This window comes from Sphaerodactylus townsendi, linkage group LG02, assembly GCF_021028975.2.
Source record: "Sphaerodactylus townsendi isolate TG3544 linkage group LG02, MPM_Stown_v2.3, whole genome shotgun sequence".
Classification (NCBI taxonomy): domain Eukaryota; kingdom Metazoa; phylum Chordata; class Lepidosauria; order Squamata; family Sphaerodactylidae; genus Sphaerodactylus; species Sphaerodactylus townsendi.
Window position 1 is genome coordinate 67,155,438 of NC_059426.1, and position 17,139 is coordinate 67,172,576.

Consider the following 17,139-nt stretch of genomic DNA (forward strand, 5'->3'; position numbering starts at 1 on the left):
TCTGAGCATTTCTTATCAAAGCCTCTTTGGGTCAGCATCAGTCAGCTGCAGCTTGACAGAACGCACACAGAGTGTTGTCAAATCGCAGCCAACTATTCGACAACCTAGCAAGGGCTTTCAAGGAAAGTGAGAAGCAGAGTGGTTTGCCGTTGCCTTCTTTAATAGAGCATTCTCTGGTGGTCTCCCTTCTGAGTGCTGACCTTGCTTAGCTTCTGAGATCTGGTGAAATAATAAGCTATACTATACTGCCTTCCCTTGCCTCTAGCTGTATAATACCTCTTCTCAGAAGGGTACCTGGGGAGATTGCCAGTGGCCCTTGTGAAAAACACTCAAGTGCATTTACTGAAATGGTAGAAGCACCTTTCCTGAAGATTAAATTTTATTTTTGTAGAATTTACTTATGGAAAACGTCCTGACTGAGTTCTTGTGCCATAGGCATTCATAAGGCTGATGAGATGTTTTGTCGGATGCCTGAACTGGACAGAAAAGATGAGTCCCTGATTCAGGTCACCTGGTATAAAACAAAGTAAAAATTCAAGACAAGGGCAACACAAAGAGTGCCCTGATTAAAGGGACTCCACAGAAGCCCGAATACGGTGCTCAAGAACCTCTCCTAATCCCTATTTAAATATTGAGGCAAACATTCAATTATTCGGAAAATGGCCATGGTAATCTCTAGATGTGAAAAGACAAAAGAGCCGCAGGGCGCTTTAGAGGCTAACTGGTTTATTGTGTTTGTTGGAGGAAAGTTCATGGCACCTTGCAATAAACCCATTAGCCCTGAGCTGCTAGGGTGCCCCTTTGTCTTTTCACAATCCCAGATGCTGAATGAAATCCATTCTGGCAGCAGCCCCGCCGCGTTCCAGTCGCCCTTTGAAGAAGGCGCCAGCCCGAAGCCGGAGGTGCCGCTGCCGCTACCGCGCCCTCCCCGGTCCTGTCCGGTCGAAACCCTCTCCGCTGAGGAGGAGGATCCCCTTGGTTTTAAATCTCTGTCATGTCGCGCCCCTTCATTCTCTCCTAGTTGACTGAAACTAGGTTTGTACTCTGTGAAGTAGATCCACCGACCCACCGCCACTATTTCTGCAGGAGGGCGGAGGGAGTCAGCGCAGCGGTTCGCCAATTTGAGCAAGATTGGGAGGCTCGTTGTATTACACTGCCTCCTTGTGTGCTTGCCCTCCTCCCCGCAGCGCAGACACACACACACACACACACAATGTCGGTCAGGAATCGACGGCCCTCTTGAGGAAAAATTCAATTCCAGGAGCAAGGACGGATCTGCTGCCATCGTCTGGGATTAGCGATGTGACTCCTAGGCGGGTTTATACAGCGGCAGTAGTACACCTCGTTTTAGTAGCATCGATATATACTGACATTATACGCACAGGATTGGGCTACAGTTACGGATCTTCGACATCCACATGCACAAACCACCCCCACCCCCTCTGTGTTCTCACAGGCTGCAAGAGACCAGGCGGGCGAAGGGTGCAGCTGAAAGTCAAGTTCGGATTGCTGTCGAGGGGTCCTTTGTCATATTCCTATTGCTAACCGTAGGCATCACTCCGGTTCAAGCACCCTCAGGCAATTCGTGGCCTCGATGCAGCAGCCTGAGGGTCTTCTTACTGTCTTTCCTGTGAGACAAATACTCATTCCCGACTCCTGAGCTTCAGGTTATTCCTTTCGGAGCAATTTCATCGAAATCCATTGGACTCGTTTGGATGAACATTTCTGACGGGAGAAGCACTGAAGTCAGGGGAATCCCTGGGGCCACGGGTCGAGCATGAGGCCGTTCAAGATCCCCGCCACTGCACGATTTGTGGCGCGCACAAGCACAGTACCGCCAGAGGAATGGGAACTACTTCGTCAGCCTCGGGACTTCCGTGGAATTTCTCTCTGGCCTGGGCCACAATGTCCATGAATTGGAATCAGCGGCTCACACGAAACTACAAATAAGTGTACAAGGAGGGGCCCAAATGGTCCCTGGGTGGTAATTTTTTTTACCAGGGCTGGGCTGGAGTTCAAGGCACTGCACGTGGTCAGATGCCGCTATGAACTGCTGCTGCGTCTTTTGCAAGGCCCGGCCTATTAAGCACGTGTCAAAAGAAGCGCCCAAATGACTTTCCTTCTTCCGCCCACCTCTGGCGCCTTTTGCATCTTGGCTCGGGGCTGCCAACGATGTTTGGAAAAGGGCTGTCCTCGCTTCTTCTGCAGGTGGAGAACAGACCAGCCGGGCTAGAATAGGCCGCCCCGTGAGGGGTGGGGAGCGTGCGACCCCTCCCTCGCAGAAGGGGGCATCCCAAGAGCTTCAAAGCGGTAACGCGGGGCTGGGAGGGCCGCCAAAGCCAGGCGAGTCTTCTCCCCCTCCCCGCCACCAGGCACAGCACAGGCAGCCTCCTCCTCTCGGGGCAGGCAGGGCGGGGACTAGAGTCCCGCCGCCGGCCAGGCACAAAGCGCGGAGCTGCTGGGGGCGCAGGCTCCGGCAGGCAGCCCCATGGCCCTGCTGCTGTTGGCGCTGGCGGCGGCCTCCCTGGCTCGGTCGTGCGCGGCCGTCCCGTCGGGGGGCAGCCGGTTCTCCGAGGTCCGCGTGGCCCGCTGGGCGGCGGCGGCGCTGCGGCACCTGACGGCGGCGCCGTGCCCGGAGCGTGGCGGGCTTTTGCCGCGGCCCCAGTGCCAGCGCCTGGCGCGGCTCTCGCAAGGGCCGGGGCCCGCCGTCTACGTCTCGGAGCCCGCGCAGCCGGGCCACAAAGTGCGGGCCCTTCTGCCGGACGGCTGGGGGGACAGGCCCGGCGTGTCCCCGGTGCCCGGCCGCAACCAAAGCGCCGCGCCGCAGCGTCCCACCGGCGCCGCTCCTTCGGCGCACGACGTTGTCCTGGTGCTCGACCCCAGCCCCGGCGCCAGCTTCGGCCACCCGCTCCTCCTCTTCTACATCGACTTCAACGTGACCCCGCGACGGTGCCGCAGCCGTGACCGCCTCTATTTGGGTAAGCAAAAAGTATTGTCCCAGGACTAGCATTTACACTCACACCCCACTCCTACCCCAGACTAGTTGGCTGAGAGCCTCATTCGCCATCGGTTTCTCTCCTTGCACGTTCCCCCCTCGTCTGGGCACCCTTCGCCTCTGTCTGTCCCCCTTACTCCTTTCAGAGCTTTCTTCTGCCACTCAAAACTACCCCAAGTCAAGCCACTTGGAGCATATGCGGAGTAGTCGTCCCCTGGCCTTCACCACTCAGTAGGGTTGCCAGTCGCCCTGAAGAAAATGCCCTTTTTAGAGAGGCTTTATGAGTGGAAATAATCGGCATATCCATTTGGCCATGGAGGTGAATACCATCACCTGGCAAGTAATGCACCATCAAACCTGCAGTAAGGTGACAGGACTTTTTATACTTCGGAAGGGAGGTGGCAACTCCAGCTTAAGTACTCATTCAGTACTCATGCTGGGTAACTTTGGGCTAGTTGCAGTTCTTCGGAACTCTCTCAGCTCCACCCACCTCACAAGGTGCCTGTTGTGGGGAGAGGAAGGAAGAGGAGTTTGTAAGCCACCTCGAGTCTCCTTACAGGAGAGAAAGCTGGGATATAAATCCAAACTACTACTACTACTACTACTTCTTCTTCTTCTTCCTCCGAAGGCACAGTCTTAGGACTTGAGATCATTGTTCTATTGTAAATGATGAGGTTGGCCCCTGCCTAAGGCCCAGCAGCCCTTCTGTTACTTAGTGATTAAGCCTTGAGGTGTTCTGTTTCCTCGATCTATTGTTCCTGTTACTGTGCTCTTCTGTTGGCAGAACATTCTCTATGCACAGAAATGACTGGGTGGTTTATGCACCACCCACCTTTGGCGCTGGTCCCTCTCCTGATATTCTCTTCAAAGAGACAGGAGGTTGGCTGGAGTGGACCCAAGAGCCCACCACAGTTGCTTCCTGGAGTCTTTGCGAGTACAGATGGCTTATACGCTCCTGACTGCAGTTGATGTTGCAAAGGGATTTTTGCTTTATGTAAGACTGGCTAGTGTTGTATTGCTTGGGGCTCCCCCCCCCTTTCCCTTGTCACATGCCTCTTGGCACACTCATTTGTGAGATCTGGAGCAGTCTGCTTGGCATTTGCCTTTGAGCATCACTGCCTTGTTCTCTGACTTATGCTATCTTTGGGTCTGGATTTTAGGAGCTGGGGGGAGGGCTTTGGTTGCACGTACTTTTTTAAAAGGCCGGGCCAGTTGGCTTTGGGGTTCATTCTGATTCTAGGAGTCCATGTAAGGTGCTTCCCCAAGAACAAAGAATGACAAACAAAGCAAACACAGGAGAGGCTATCCAGATACCCACAGCATCTCCTTCAATCAAGAAACCATATGGAGGGAGCTATCCCTAGTTAATGACCTCATACGTATGACAGCCTGAGCCCAGTCTGTGCAGAGGTTGCTCGACTGGAGACTGGGGTACCTAAAAGTGGAGCTGCTTTGGGGGAGACAGACCCAGGTTCCTACTGGTCCTGATCCTAACCCTGAGGAGGAGATTCTGCCATGCTTAGCAGGACTCTGGATTCTAATATCACCAGTTAATGCTTCAGAAGATGCTCAAGGCAGAATAGAAAGAGGCTACCAACGGGAAGGAATTAGGCTTCTGTAATCAGGAAGAAAGAGATTGTGCCACCAGGAGAGTCTGGCATAGAAGCCATAATAGGAACTGCTGCAGGACAGAGACTGCGCTGCCTGAGAACTTTATCATTTAGCATAACTATCGCTGATAGGCCAGCAGTACAGTTTGAGGGTTTTTCCCGGAGCTTGGCTTCAGCTCCAGAACCTACTTTGAATGAGAGCTCTTAATGCTGGGCTTGGTGGTACAAAGTGCATCTGAGCATGTGGAGGATACATTTCCTTCTGCACCATGTAACCACAACAATCCCATATACTCTGCTTTTTGCAATAATATTTTCTAGCTATGAAGTGTGACTTTATATAGCTTAACCCTTAGCATTTGTCTTTTGAGAGAACTGCTGGTGTCTATTTGCTCAGTTTCCTTTTAACAAAAACTTAGTGAAATAATCGTAATATACTCAGACTGAGTAACTGCATAGGATTGCAGTGTGTTTGTGAATCAAGTTGTATTTCTGAACAAATGTAATTCACACATATGTTACGGCAAGCAATGTCTTAGACCACTATTTAATTCCCAATAATTTAATGTTCAGTTTAAATATATTTTATTGGCTTAGGGTAAGGACATTTTTATAAAAAGTACTTCATTATCTCTCTTCCCAGTGTGGCTTACATTATTCTTCTCTCTTTCATTGTATCTTCACAATAACTCTGTGAAGTATGTCAGGCTGAGAATAAGGGACTGGCCTAAAGGCCGCCCTGCAGCTTCCAGGGCAAAGTGGGAATTCAAATGGGTGTCTTCCAGACCCCAATCTGACCCTGTACCAAGTATACCACACTAGTTGTTGCTGAAGTACAAAGATATTTCCAGAGTGCAAGGGATATTCCTAAAGGCTCTGGAAGGGGCGTTAGCAGCCACACAATTAAAAAAAAGAGTTAATTATATATGTAGGCTCCAGACATGTGCCTTCTGTCAGTATCCTTTCCTGATTTGGTAATGGGTCACAGCATAGCATACTTTCGGCTCATTCCTTTTCCTTTCTGATGAACTATTGCAAATAGTTTTAGAAAAACTGACTGTATAACCTGTTTAGCCTTCTTTGTGCTGGGAGTCTGAGACTAGGAAGTGTCTTTGTGCCTCAATCATTGTGCATAGTTTATAATGGAAATATAGTATGCTGCAATATTATATCTGTGTTGAGTGTTGGTGGTTTTGGTTTGTGAATTTCAGTTGAATCTGTCCATTGCATCAAAATTCACCTGGTGTCAGAATGAAGCTGGGTTCTCCTTCAGTGGTGACGAACCTTTGGCACTCCAGATGTTATGGACTACAATTCCCATCAGCTCCTGCCAGCATGGCCAATTGGCCATGCTGGCAGGGGCTGATGGGAATTGTAGCCCATAACATCTGGAGTGCCAAAGGTTGGCCTCCACGGTCCTAGTTGTTCTTGTAGTGCTTGGCGAAGGGAACAGTGGAATGCCGTTTTTGCTGTTGAGAACGTAGCTCTGGGAATCAGCACAGCTCTGGCGCTTTTCAACTGGCCAGGCTGCATGAGCCCTTTTGTGGCAAACCAGCTGTGGAGGTTCTCTCTTTTATTCAGAGGTGTTTGCTTTTTCTTTGCAGGGAATTATGAGTGCTTGACACCTGCCCAGAGGAGCCACTGTGAGAACCAGCTGAAGCGCAGGCCGGGACGTGGCAAGGGGCGGAGCCAGCAGTCGGCAGGTCGTGTTCGCCGTGAGGAGCCACCTGTTGGGCTTTGTGAGATCCATTTTCTGCCCTTGGTAGTTGTGGCACAGGACCCTAAACATCTGCAGAAGCTGCACTGCCTGGGTAGGTGCCTGAGCTATGTCTTTCTTCCTTCAGACTTTGGTTGTTTCTGCTAACATAAAGCCACATCCCACAGTAGCTGCAGGGAAGGAAGTGGCAGAAACCAACCAAGAATTGCCTTTGTGTGAAAATTGCATGAATTACATGACCAAGATTGTAAGCCATGCAAGATGTTGGCTTTCAGGTTCTGAGGAAATCATGGTAGGAGGCTAATGGAAGAAGACAGGTTATAAAGGTAAATGTAAAGGTAGTCCCCTGTTCAAGCCCTGGGTCATTACTGAACCATGGGGTGATGTTATATCTCGATGTTTACTAGGCAGACTGTTTACAGGACAGGTTGCCATTGCTTTCCCCAGTCATCCACGCTTCACCCCCTGCAGCACAGCTATTTTATTGACTGTGGAAAGATGGAAGGCTGAGTCAACCTTGACTTGGCTACCTGAAATGAGTTTGTGAGCAGAGCTTGGAATGCAGTGTTGCAGCTTACCACTCTGCACCATGGGACTCCTTTCAAGATAGATTATAATAGTGGTAAATTCAGAGAGGCTCACAGGATAAGCTGTACATAAATGTTGGGAAGATGGTAAAGCTCTCTTAATCTTGCGCCCCCCCCCCCCCCCCGCCTCTCCTTGGCCCCAACACCTCTGATACATTCTCTCACATCTTTCTTTGCACAGACCTCCGTGGATTCAACCCGTGCCCTCAGCCTCTGCCCCTCATTAGCTCCACTTCCACAGTTGCCTATTGTGAGCTGAACAAGAACACCCGGCGATGCCACCGCCAGCAGCTTGCAATGTACAAGTCTTGCCGCATGTATCAGACATGCGATCATGCAGTGCTGATAACAGGTGTGATTTTCAAAATAGCACCTGGGGCTACTGGGAGGTATGACCTCCTAGGAGGTGAAAAGGATCTGAGCTTTTTGCTTCAGGGACTGAATGCTTTGGATTAGAAAGAATCTGATCTCAGTCCAAGTGTCAGCTGCTTTCACTAAGCATGAGCTTAAAAGGGGAAGGGGCTGTTTGATCTAGAAAACCGGGTTAAATATTTCTTGGTCGGACCTTCCTTCCTGACCTTTTGCAGCACCTGCTGTCTCATCCTCTCCTGTTCCCTGAATGGCTCACAGTTTTTTCTCTCTCTCTTAGGTGGTTGGCAGGAGCAGGTCACCTACCCACATCATGCCCACAACCTGTTGCTCTTCTCCCAGATGCTTCAACGGAATGGTTTCCGGCAAGAGCACATTAAGGCCTTCTTTGCAAGCGAGGGGCAGGCTTCAGGTATCTGTGGAAGAGAGTTGTCCTGCGCAAGGGGTGAAGCCTCCTGTTTTCTTAGAAGGGTGGCTTTTCCAAGGACATCTCTTCAAAGCCTGAGATCATTTGAGTCCCAACACCCACTTGCTCTGTTCTCACCAACTTGCTGAACAGAGTCTTCCACTCCAGAGTCACATCCCACCACATTGCTCTCATCTAAGAGACTGTGGAGTGTAAGAACGTACACGTTTATTTACTTCATTTATGCCCCCTGCTCCCCAGTGCGGAGCCCTCCCATTTTATCCTGAGGTAAGTTAGGCTGATGGTGTGTGACTAGCCCTGGGTCACCAGACAAGCTTCCACGGCAGAGTAGGGATCTCAGCCTGCTTTTTCCCAGATCCTTGTCTGACACTAACCATTACATCGCTCTGGCTCTCAGACTGCCTTTAGTGATAGATGCCTTTGGCTCTCATCCCTAATTATAACCAGCCTGTATGGTATAGCCCCCAAAAGTCCCAAGGCCTGTTAGGCTGTTACAGGATAGGCCAGTTAGAACACAGCAAAAATCTTGCCTTGTCCCAAGTTTGTCTCTTCCAATGGAAGGATAGAAGGCTGAGGGCAACATGTCTTAATATTGTAACAAACTGAGTCAATACAATAGAATCTTCATGAAAGCAGAAAGATCTTTAATATGGCTAGATTGAACATAGTCCCTGAGAGAACTGAACTTCAAAAGTACAAAAGACATGAAGAGAACTTTTGGGTCCGCTTTCTTAGATACTTTCACACACAAGGCTAGACCAGTCTGGGAAGGACGCCAAGCAAGAGATAGCACAAACTGTAACAGTAAAAACAGGTGCTAGCAAAAACCGTCACATTCCAATCCTCTCTTTACAAATATGTTCTTGGGAGGATGCTATAGTATAAGGGATGGGATTATTAGAGAAGTGTAGAGACAAACTTATGTGTTCCTGCATTTCAGGGAGTTGGAGTTGATGGCCCTTGGGGTCTCTTCCAACTCTGTGATTCTATTATTTGAAGTAAGCCTCCTCTTCCCTCTTCTTTCCCCGGGCAGTGGCCGTAGAGATGGGCGACGTGTACCCGGCCACAGAGAAGCTGGCGATTCGCTCACACTTAACCTTGGTCTGCCGGAGTCTGCACTGTGCCGACTCGCTGGTGCTTTACCTCAACAGCCCAGCAGCCAGCGATGGCACCATTCTGCTGTGGGATGCCAACCGCAATGGCATTGTGAGTCGGGTCTGAGGGGCAGGTTGGGGTTGGAAAACAAAGGGGATCAAATGAATCTGCCAAATCTGGCTCTCCCAGCAGCCTTGCATAAAAGCTTAACACCACTGGCACACGGCAACAGCCCCTGGACCCTCATGATCAAATATCCCAGTCCATCTTTGCAAACACAAATTCTTTCTTTACTGGCTATTAATGACCTAAGCCAAGTTCAACTCATCTGTATCCCCAAGTTTGAGAGGAGCCCTTGTTGGAGTCAGGAGAGCCCCTATAGGCATTTCTGACCATCTGAAAGTGTGTTGCACTTGGGTGGCTGGAAGTAGAAACTGAATTGAGTCGCGCACAAGGAGGGATGTGGAGGAGGGGGGTTCTCCCCACCTGTCCTAGCATGTCCTGGCCAGCTCAACTGGTGGAAGCAGAGATGTTGACAGAATTGCAGGTGGAGACTCCAGCCCTCTCCTCTCATCTGTTCCCTTCAAAGGCCTGTCCACTTCTTTCATGTGTGCCTGCAGGGAGAAAACCCCCATGCTGCAGTGGGTGCTGGCCCTGGCTTGCTGTTTCCTACTTAATCCATTCCTTTTAACTCATGGGCAGTGGAATTCCCTTGATCTCTGAACTGTACAGTAGTTGGGGGTGGGGAGAGCTGTCACCAAGGGGCAGGTGCTGATGAGACGTCCCTTCCTCCCAACAGGCTGATCCTAAGGAGCGCTATCCCATCTCTGAACTATTAGCTGACTTGGAAAGCTGCAAAGCACACAGGGTCTTCCTCTTTCTTGACCAGAGCTATCCAGAACCACTGGCAAAGAAGCTGCGGGTATCACGGCGCCATCCCAATGTGGTGCTAGTGCATAGCGGCATCACCACCAGCGGTGGATCAACTTTTGCTGAGTTCTGGGCAGGGCTACAGCCTGACCAGTGTCTTCTCCAGCACATCTTGCCTGTAAGTACTACAGAGTGCAGAGGTTAGGATTGAATGAGGGCCACAGCTTTATAGTTGACGTCATTATAGAGAAAGTTGTCCCCATGCTGGCAGCTTAACCCATTTCCGGTTTCTTGCATTACATCTTGGTGGGCAGCACTAGCAACAGATGAGTGTCCGGTGCAAAGGGCACAAGGGTATCATCTCTAGGACACTCTGGGTTCACCTCCCAATTGTGAGTGACAAAATAGGATAAAACAAACTTGAGAGTGGGGAAGAGAGGCACTCGGCATCTATCGGGGCCTCCAAGGAAAGAAACATCTGGCCAGTTGTTTATGCAGCAAGTTCAGTGAATGTTTCAGCTCCCCATGAATCCAAGCAGTCTTCTGATTGCTGCATCATTGAGTCAGGTTTGCTTTTGGCCCACAGAAAGGCACATGGAGAAATCTACCAGTTAATAGACTTCTACATGTGAAGTCAGTAAACAGATTTCTACATGCCCAGTAGACATTGTGCAAGCAGAACCCTAAAATTACTCCTGTTTCTACTTGCACTTAGTGAAAGTGATGGTATCTTCACCATCATTTCAGCAATTGCTAGGCATAGCACAACCTATTGACACAGTCTGAAAGCTAAATCAGATGAAACAATGTGATTTGTTGTGCAGGTCACTGCTCCAGATGCGCATTGTTCTTTCATTTTCAGTTCTATGAGCCGCATGTGTTGTTGCTGTAGCTGCTGTGCTGCTGTTTGCACAAGTGAAACTGCACCAAGTACATTTTCCTTTATGCTCGAGCATTGCTGGGTCCAACCCTAAATTTTCAGCACAGCGAGAAGCTTTAATGGTCATTTTATCTCCCCTAATTGAAGAGTACTGAGATAATATATATGAAGTCTTCTGAACAACCCAAAGTTCTGCTTTGGGGCTTGTGAAAACCCAGTCGAGGCCTCTGCCAGGTGAAAATCTCTCTCCTTTGTTGCAGGTGGGTCCTTGGTCAGCAGTCTTGGCCTCTGGCACTTCAGCCCAGTTGCTCAATGTCACATTAGCGGGAGCACCTTGCCATTCAGTGCCACCCCTGGGTGAGGAGGAGCGTCAGCGGCGCTACCACGGCTGTCAAAATCTGCCCACCATGTTGTGGTATCAGAGCAGGCACCAACAGCTGCCGCAGGAGGAAGACTGAGGTGGATGGGGCAGAGCCCAGGGTCTCTCCACTTGTTCCCTAGCTATGGACCCTTTCCCCTCCCCACCCCCTGGCTTCAAGGGAAAAGAAAGGGTGCCTGCCATAGCTCTTTGGGAAGCCTGGTGTGGTCCCTGAACATTGCTGCGGTAGGTTGAGGCAGCCTCAGTAAACTGCTGCACTGCAATGGACTTTCAAAATGCCAGGGCCAAAGGAGAAACCAAGTGCGACAGCCCACTCTTGCATCCCGTTGAAAGATATAAAATTAGCGAGACAGCTCAGTGGTCACACATAGGAATACAGCCATGATGCGCAAGACAGAAGGACAGTGGAATCTGAAACCTGTGCTAGGGAAGCAGGGCAGGGCACTATACAAGTGTGGGAGGGCCAAATGGAGCTGCAGCTACTTCAGTGGTCACAGTGTGCCGTTGCCCTGCATGCGGCAGTTTCTCCTTCCCTTCACGGAAAAGCCACAAGTGGTGTGTGTCACTCTACAGATAAAAGCTCTAATGAGCTCGCTGGTGAGAAAACAATAGGGAGAAACACTCTGTAAGTCAACCAGCTGTTTGAATAAAGGACCACTGTTAACGGATTTCTCCATTTCGGTTGCTGTTTATTTGGGTGAAGTCCCAATTGGTGCTGCAAATGTGAGACAATGAAAGTCACCAAGAAACATGGCCTCGTGCTTGTCGAGAAACTGGTCTACTGTAGTGACTAGAGAATTGGGATTACAGTTGTGTAGACATGAGTTTCGGATTTCCTCTCTGCCATGATATCCAATGGATGGTAACCTTGGGCCAATCATTCCCTCTCAAGAAGAATTCACACATTTAAAAAACCTTATACTAACCATGAGCATTGCATCTGTGCCCGCAGTTTCTTGCTCGGTGAGTGGGATTCAGTGCTTAGCACACTGAAGTGAAGGAAGGTGAGAATGTTGGCTGTCATCATTATTCTGTGATAGAAGGGATCACCCACAGAAGCCTCCAGACCTTGGGCATGTCATTACATCTCAGGTTCAATTTCCCCTTTTAAAACACTGGGAGAGGACACAAGACGTAAGAGCCAAAACCACCAGTTCTGTACAGAATGACATGACTAGTGTTTACTATGTGGCTGCAGTACAAAACCACTGCATTCCACAGTCTTGTTTAGTTGTGGGTGTGACTGACATCCAGAAGCTTTATAAAGGTACCAGACACCTTGCAAGTGTTCTTTTGATGATGCAGTTGCAAATACAGCCTAAATAAACCGAAACTTCTTGGAACCATGAATCACCAGGTACTCCATCCTTCAGTGTTACCTGTGTTCCTGCTCAACGATCAGGAATGGAAAGTTGGGTTTATTGCAGTGACCCATTCTGGTCATTCAGCAAGTCAGGCATAACCACCTATAGGGGTGCCAGCCTCTAGGTGGGGACAATTATAGCTTATCTCCAGACTACAGCAATCATTTCCCCTGGAGAAAACGGATGCTTCGGAGCTGTATTGTACCCCACTGAGGTCCCTGCCTTCCCCAGGCTCTGTCCCCAAATCTTCAGGAGTTTCTGGCAGTCCTGGGTGGGTGGGGGAACGGACCCAGCAACCCTAGCCACCTGGGATGTCTATTTACCAAGGGAAGAATGCTTCTCTTCTGGTTGATTCTCTTTGTTGCCTGCTTCTGCCTCATTTCTTTGTATGTCCTAGTTCTGTTCTTTTTTCTTCCCTTTAACATAGAGCACCTTCCATTCTAAGCTGAGAGTCATCTCAGCCTGCATAGCCCAAACCTTTCCTTAAAAGCCTGGCGGTCCACAGTCTCATTACAGGAGGTGTGGCATACTGTTTCCTAGAAGCTTGTTTTCTCAAGGCTACTCTGCATGCCCTGAAGATGAAAGGGTCTCTCTCTTTGGAAGGAGCTGCAAATAATCTGTAAATGGCCTTGCCTTTGTCTGGAGGAGGTGCTTAACCCTTTACTGCCTGCATTCCTACTTGGTAACCAGTAGGGAGTTTTATTTGCTTATTTATTTACTGAAGTATGTATTTACTTCCAAAGTGTGCATGGTAGCTCTCCAGGGCCTTGTTTCAGGAAGCAAGATGGACATTCCTTTCCATAAAATGCCATATATGCTGCTGGTGTTATACATAAAAATGGGGTCCTAGCTAATATTATTGTGGTTTGTCCGATCAGTCAAGGACTTCCTGGGAACGACTGCAGAAGCAGCAACCTCAGGGGCCTTCTGGAACCCATTTCCAAATGTGGAAGGACAAACAGGTCCCTCCTTCCCTGCCTTGCTCCTTTCAGCTGTTATGAATTATTGAAGGCCCCTTCCTGTTTTCAGCATTATTGAAGGCCCCTTCCTGTTTTCATCCTATTCTACACAATTACTGTGAATGTCCTTTTGATCCAACTTAATCTGACATGTGCTGCAATCTCTAGTTTGAGAATTGCTGCTCTTTCACTAGCATGAAGGCTGAAAAGGACTCCTCCCCGCCCCCACCCTGGTAGCTAAACATCACTCCTTTCACCTGCTCTTAGGTACATGGCAGTGAAAACACTGAATCCACAGGTGGATCTGAAAACACAATGTTTATGAATATTAAAACAGACCTCCTCAAAATCAGAAGCCACAAAAATATAGCCATGTACACACAGTGCTGGCAACACACATGCATCTCTCCATCTTACACCACCGCACTTAGCTGTAGAAGGAAAGACACCGATGAGCATAGTTAAGGCAAAGTGGCACTGGAAACCATTCTGATCTACAGGATATATCTAGTTCCAGTCGGCCCTTTGCCAAACAGTGACACTCACTCCGCCAGGATCACTGACAGCACTGAATGGTATACCACACCCAGTGTAGGTTGCTCCAGTGTTAATGGCACTCCACTGTGTACACGGGGTCTGGCATTCCCCTACGCACTTTCTGAGTGGATCTCTTCTGTGACTTGGGGACATGACCTCCAGCACTGTTCTGTAGAAGTTCACAAGTTATTCTGGCAGAAGTGACAGTTGCTTCTTTGGTTTCAAACCATGTCCTGCAGCTCCCTCCAGCAGCTCCTTCCTCGAGCTCAGCTAATCCTCAGAGCTGGTGGTAGCAGTGGTGGTGTTCTTGCTACCTGTCACTGTTGAAATGCTGGCAGAGCTCCTCTTGCTGCTGCTTCCCTCTGACTCCTCACTGGCAGTCTTAACGCTGCTTGGTTTTGACGCGGAGGTAGCTGTGCTCTTAATGGAGCTTGCTTTCGACGCGGAGGTAGCTGTGCTCTTAATGGAGCTTGCTTTCGACGCAGAGGTAGCTGCGCTCCTCACAGAGCCTGTGGCTGATGGGCCGCTCTTTCCGCTCTTTGTGGAGGCTGAAGCTGCTCGTGATCCACCACTGGACTTGGTCTCTGTCTCTGAGATGCTTCCAGAATCGCTCCCTTGTTGCGCCCACATATCAGTGTATAGGCCACCCTTTTCCATCAGTTCTTCGTGCCTGAGAGATACAGAGAGTTAGTTGCTAAGGATCCATGGAAGGTGACTCCTGTATTTGTGACATAAACTGCTTCTGATTTCCTTTTCTGCATGAAGTGATCTGACAGTTAATGGGAAACCTACAGCTTATCTACTCTTTTTTCTCCCCATATAAGTCTTCATTTACAGCGAAGAGGGGCCTAGACAGTGTATACTCTGCCTATTGGCTGTAGCACAGAAAAAGAGGAGGATGTTGACTCTCTGATCCTAATTACAGCATGATTTGACATTACATGTGAATCTCTGTGCAACAAGAATGGAAACATTAATTTAAAAACAACAACTCTATTTTACTGCTTCAGGCTTGCATAGATATGCAAGACAATATATGGGAAATGCTGCTGAAATCAGATTATAAACCAGACAGGAAACTATCTGCAAAAATTGAGTCTCAGTGTTCTGCCTGGGCTTTGGCTAGGAATGGGTGGGGTATAAATATAATAACATTAAAAAAATAAAAAACTAATCAAAAGAAAAAAAAACTAATCAAACTGGAATACATCATAAAACAAAAGAAATGTCTCAGCTTGCATAATTTGAACAAAATGCAGAATTCAGCTTTTTTGATGCAGGATCTGGACTAGACAGATACAGAAATTTACATGTTCAGGGACAGAGATTGAAAGGGAACAGTCTTAGGCAGGGACAATGGTTTACCTTCCTCGCTCCATCACACGGCCATTCTTGAGGACCAGGATATGATCAGCCTTAATCACAGTGGACAATCTACACAGGAACAGACATCACTGAGGCTCTTACCAAAACTCAACGATCTCTCTGCAGTCCACTGACTGGCCCTACCTACTAAGGTGTCTGCATCAGAGTTCCTCCCTAAGCCCATTATCCCAGAAAGCCCCAAGTCCTGCAGAAAACTGTGGCTTAAATTCTCTTCTAATTCCACCTCTTTAGTCATCCTACCACATGTGGACTGAATTAAATTCTAGGCATCTTTGAACAATTAGAAGATGTGCTGAGCTCTAGAGAGCCACTCAACTATGCTGATTCATGCCACATTGATTTGGCAACCTGAAACGGCATTCATATATATGACTTCAGAGTTTGTACAAGGTCTCCCCACCAACAGCAGAAGCTCCCATTCTACAGATTCACTGAAGGGAGGGAGCTAGTACATTCAAGCCCTGCCCCTTGTCCATAACACAGAAGTGAGCACCTTGCTGGGAACACAGATGACCAGCTCAGCCACTACAGAAGCCAGAGGAAGCACCAGTCACAGCTTCTCCCTGATGAAGCAAAGGGCAGGAGCCTCCCACTGTATCTTGAGCTATTATAAACAATGCCACAGAACACTGTGTGTGAATTGTATGACAAGTCACTTCGTCCCATACTTATCACTTGGCTCTATGCCTGTCCCTGACAGATGCGACAGTCCAAGGAATCTGCAACATCTGTGGCAGTGGGGTACCGCTTGAAAGGCACCATGGTTTACTTTGGTAGACTGGTTTCTATTGACACCAAATATGGCGGGCTCACATGACAATAAAATAAGTTTATATACACGGAAGATGCTTCTCAATGACTATTAACTGTCTATAGCAGCTAAATGGACCCATCGCCTGCTATTTGATGCTGTTAACTGGAGGTGCTGAAGATTGAACTTGGGACCTTCCGCATGCTAAGCAGGGACCCCTCCCATAAGTTAACCATCGGCTTTAGCTGCAGTCGTGTGGAAACCCTGAGTACACAGCTCCAGTGACAGGGTACATCCCTACAGCCTTTACCTGTGAGCCACAATAATAGTTGTGCGGTTTGCACACACTTTGGCCAGGCATGTATGGATGCTTCTCTCAGTCTTCGTGTCCAGCGCTGAGGTCGCCTGCATAATCCAGGAACAGTGACAGCTTGTGAATTGTTGGGAGAACTGAAGGTCACAGACTCTGATGCTAACTGTCAATCACCATCTTCTGGCCCACTGGTGAATCTGTTGGCACCCAGCCCCAAAGCTGAGATGTACTCTTTGTGCTGCTGCCATTACTGACCTCAGCTCAGAGATTAGGCCAAGTTGGCAATAATGGAGATCAGTGAAGGCCAGTGTTACCCTCCTCCCAAGCCTTTCCAGGAGAAGATATGCGGAAAGGGGAAGCAACAGCTGGCCTTAGGAACTGGCAAAAAGGTAAACATCGTGGTCACTTTCCTTACCTCATCAAAGAGGATGATTTTGGGGTTCTTCAAGATGGTGCGGGCAATAGCAACTCGCTGCTTCTCCCCACCACTCAGCTTCAGACCTCGCTCACCAACTTGTGTGTCATAACCTGCCAAGAACCAGCAGCCAATGAGAAAAAATGCAATGCCAAGAGAAAGCAGCAATGTAGGCAGTAATCCTATTGTTTCAACAGGATGCTATACAGCTTGGGCTACCTATAATATTTAACTGCAACTTCCAGGTCAACCACAAAAGTGATCTGGCATCTCCATAGACATTTCTCTCAATCTCCAGCTCTACTAGCCGTGGCACAAGGTGGGGGGAAAGACACATGGAACAGGAAAGAGGGGAAAACTTTGAAATGAGAGTCCCCAGGACCAATCCTATATCTCACTGGCTGAAGCCTCTAGCATTCAAGCTCATATTGGCTTGGGGGGGAGGGATAAAGGGAGACTGGACTGTCACAGACCTTGTTCATTTG

General features: G+C 48.8%; 2 protein-coding genes across 3 annotated transcripts in view; one reads left to right on the plus strand and one right to left on the minus strand.

Annotated features, from left to right (window-relative positions):
- The first annotated feature begins 2,002 nt into the window (after positions 1–2,002).
- On the plus strand, positions 2,003–11,597 carry LOC125426618. The gene is made up of 7 exons (XM_048485133.1): positions 2,003–2,978; positions 6,210–6,416; positions 7,091–7,261; positions 7,559–7,690; positions 8,739–8,911; positions 9,600–9,848; positions 10,811–11,597. Exons 1-7 carry the CDS (start codon positions 2,489–2,491, stop codon positions 11,006–11,008), a joined length of 1,620 nt encoding a protein of 539 aa, XP_048341090.1. The 5' UTR covers positions 2,003–2,488; the 3' UTR covers positions 11,009–11,597.
- Positions 11,598–13,555: 1,958 nt separating this feature from the next.
- Positions 13,556–17,139, minus strand: part of ABCB6 (ATP binding cassette subfamily B member 6 (Langereis blood group)) — a 46,748-nt gene continuing 43,164 nt past the window's right edge. Inside the window, exons 17-21 of one of the 2 annotated variants that reach the window (XM_048485126.1) lie at positions 16,655–16,767; positions 16,237–16,331; positions 15,155–15,223; positions 14,284–14,459; positions 13,556–14,244 (exon numbers count right to left, since the gene is read on the minus strand). In XM_048485126.1, coding sequence (XP_048341083.1) covers positions 14,060–14,244; positions 14,284–14,459; positions 15,155–15,223; positions 16,237–16,331; positions 16,655–16,767 — 638 coding nt within the window. In that variant the 3' untranslated portion in view covers positions 13,556–14,059. Of the gene's footprint in view, positions 14,460–15,154; positions 15,224–16,236; positions 16,332–16,654; positions 16,768–17,139 lie in introns of both variants that reach the window. The other variant, XM_048485125.1, reaches the window with a different exon arrangement.

Excerpts from the sequence above, each read along its gene's own strand:
- LOC125426618 (XM_048485133.1), top strand. The coding sequence starts at position 2,489 with ATGGCCCTGCTGCTGTTGGCGCTGGCGGCGGCCTCCCTGGCTCGGTCG. Across the intron at positions 6,417-7,090 it reads GCAGAAGCTGCACTGCCTGG|ACCTCCGTGGATTCAACCCG; the intron begins GTAGGTGCCTGA and ends TTCTTTGCACAG. Across the intron at positions 8,912-9,599 it reads ATGCCAACCGCAATGGCATT|GCTGATCCTAAGGAGCGCTA; the intron begins GTGAGTCGGGTC and ends TCCTCCCAACAG.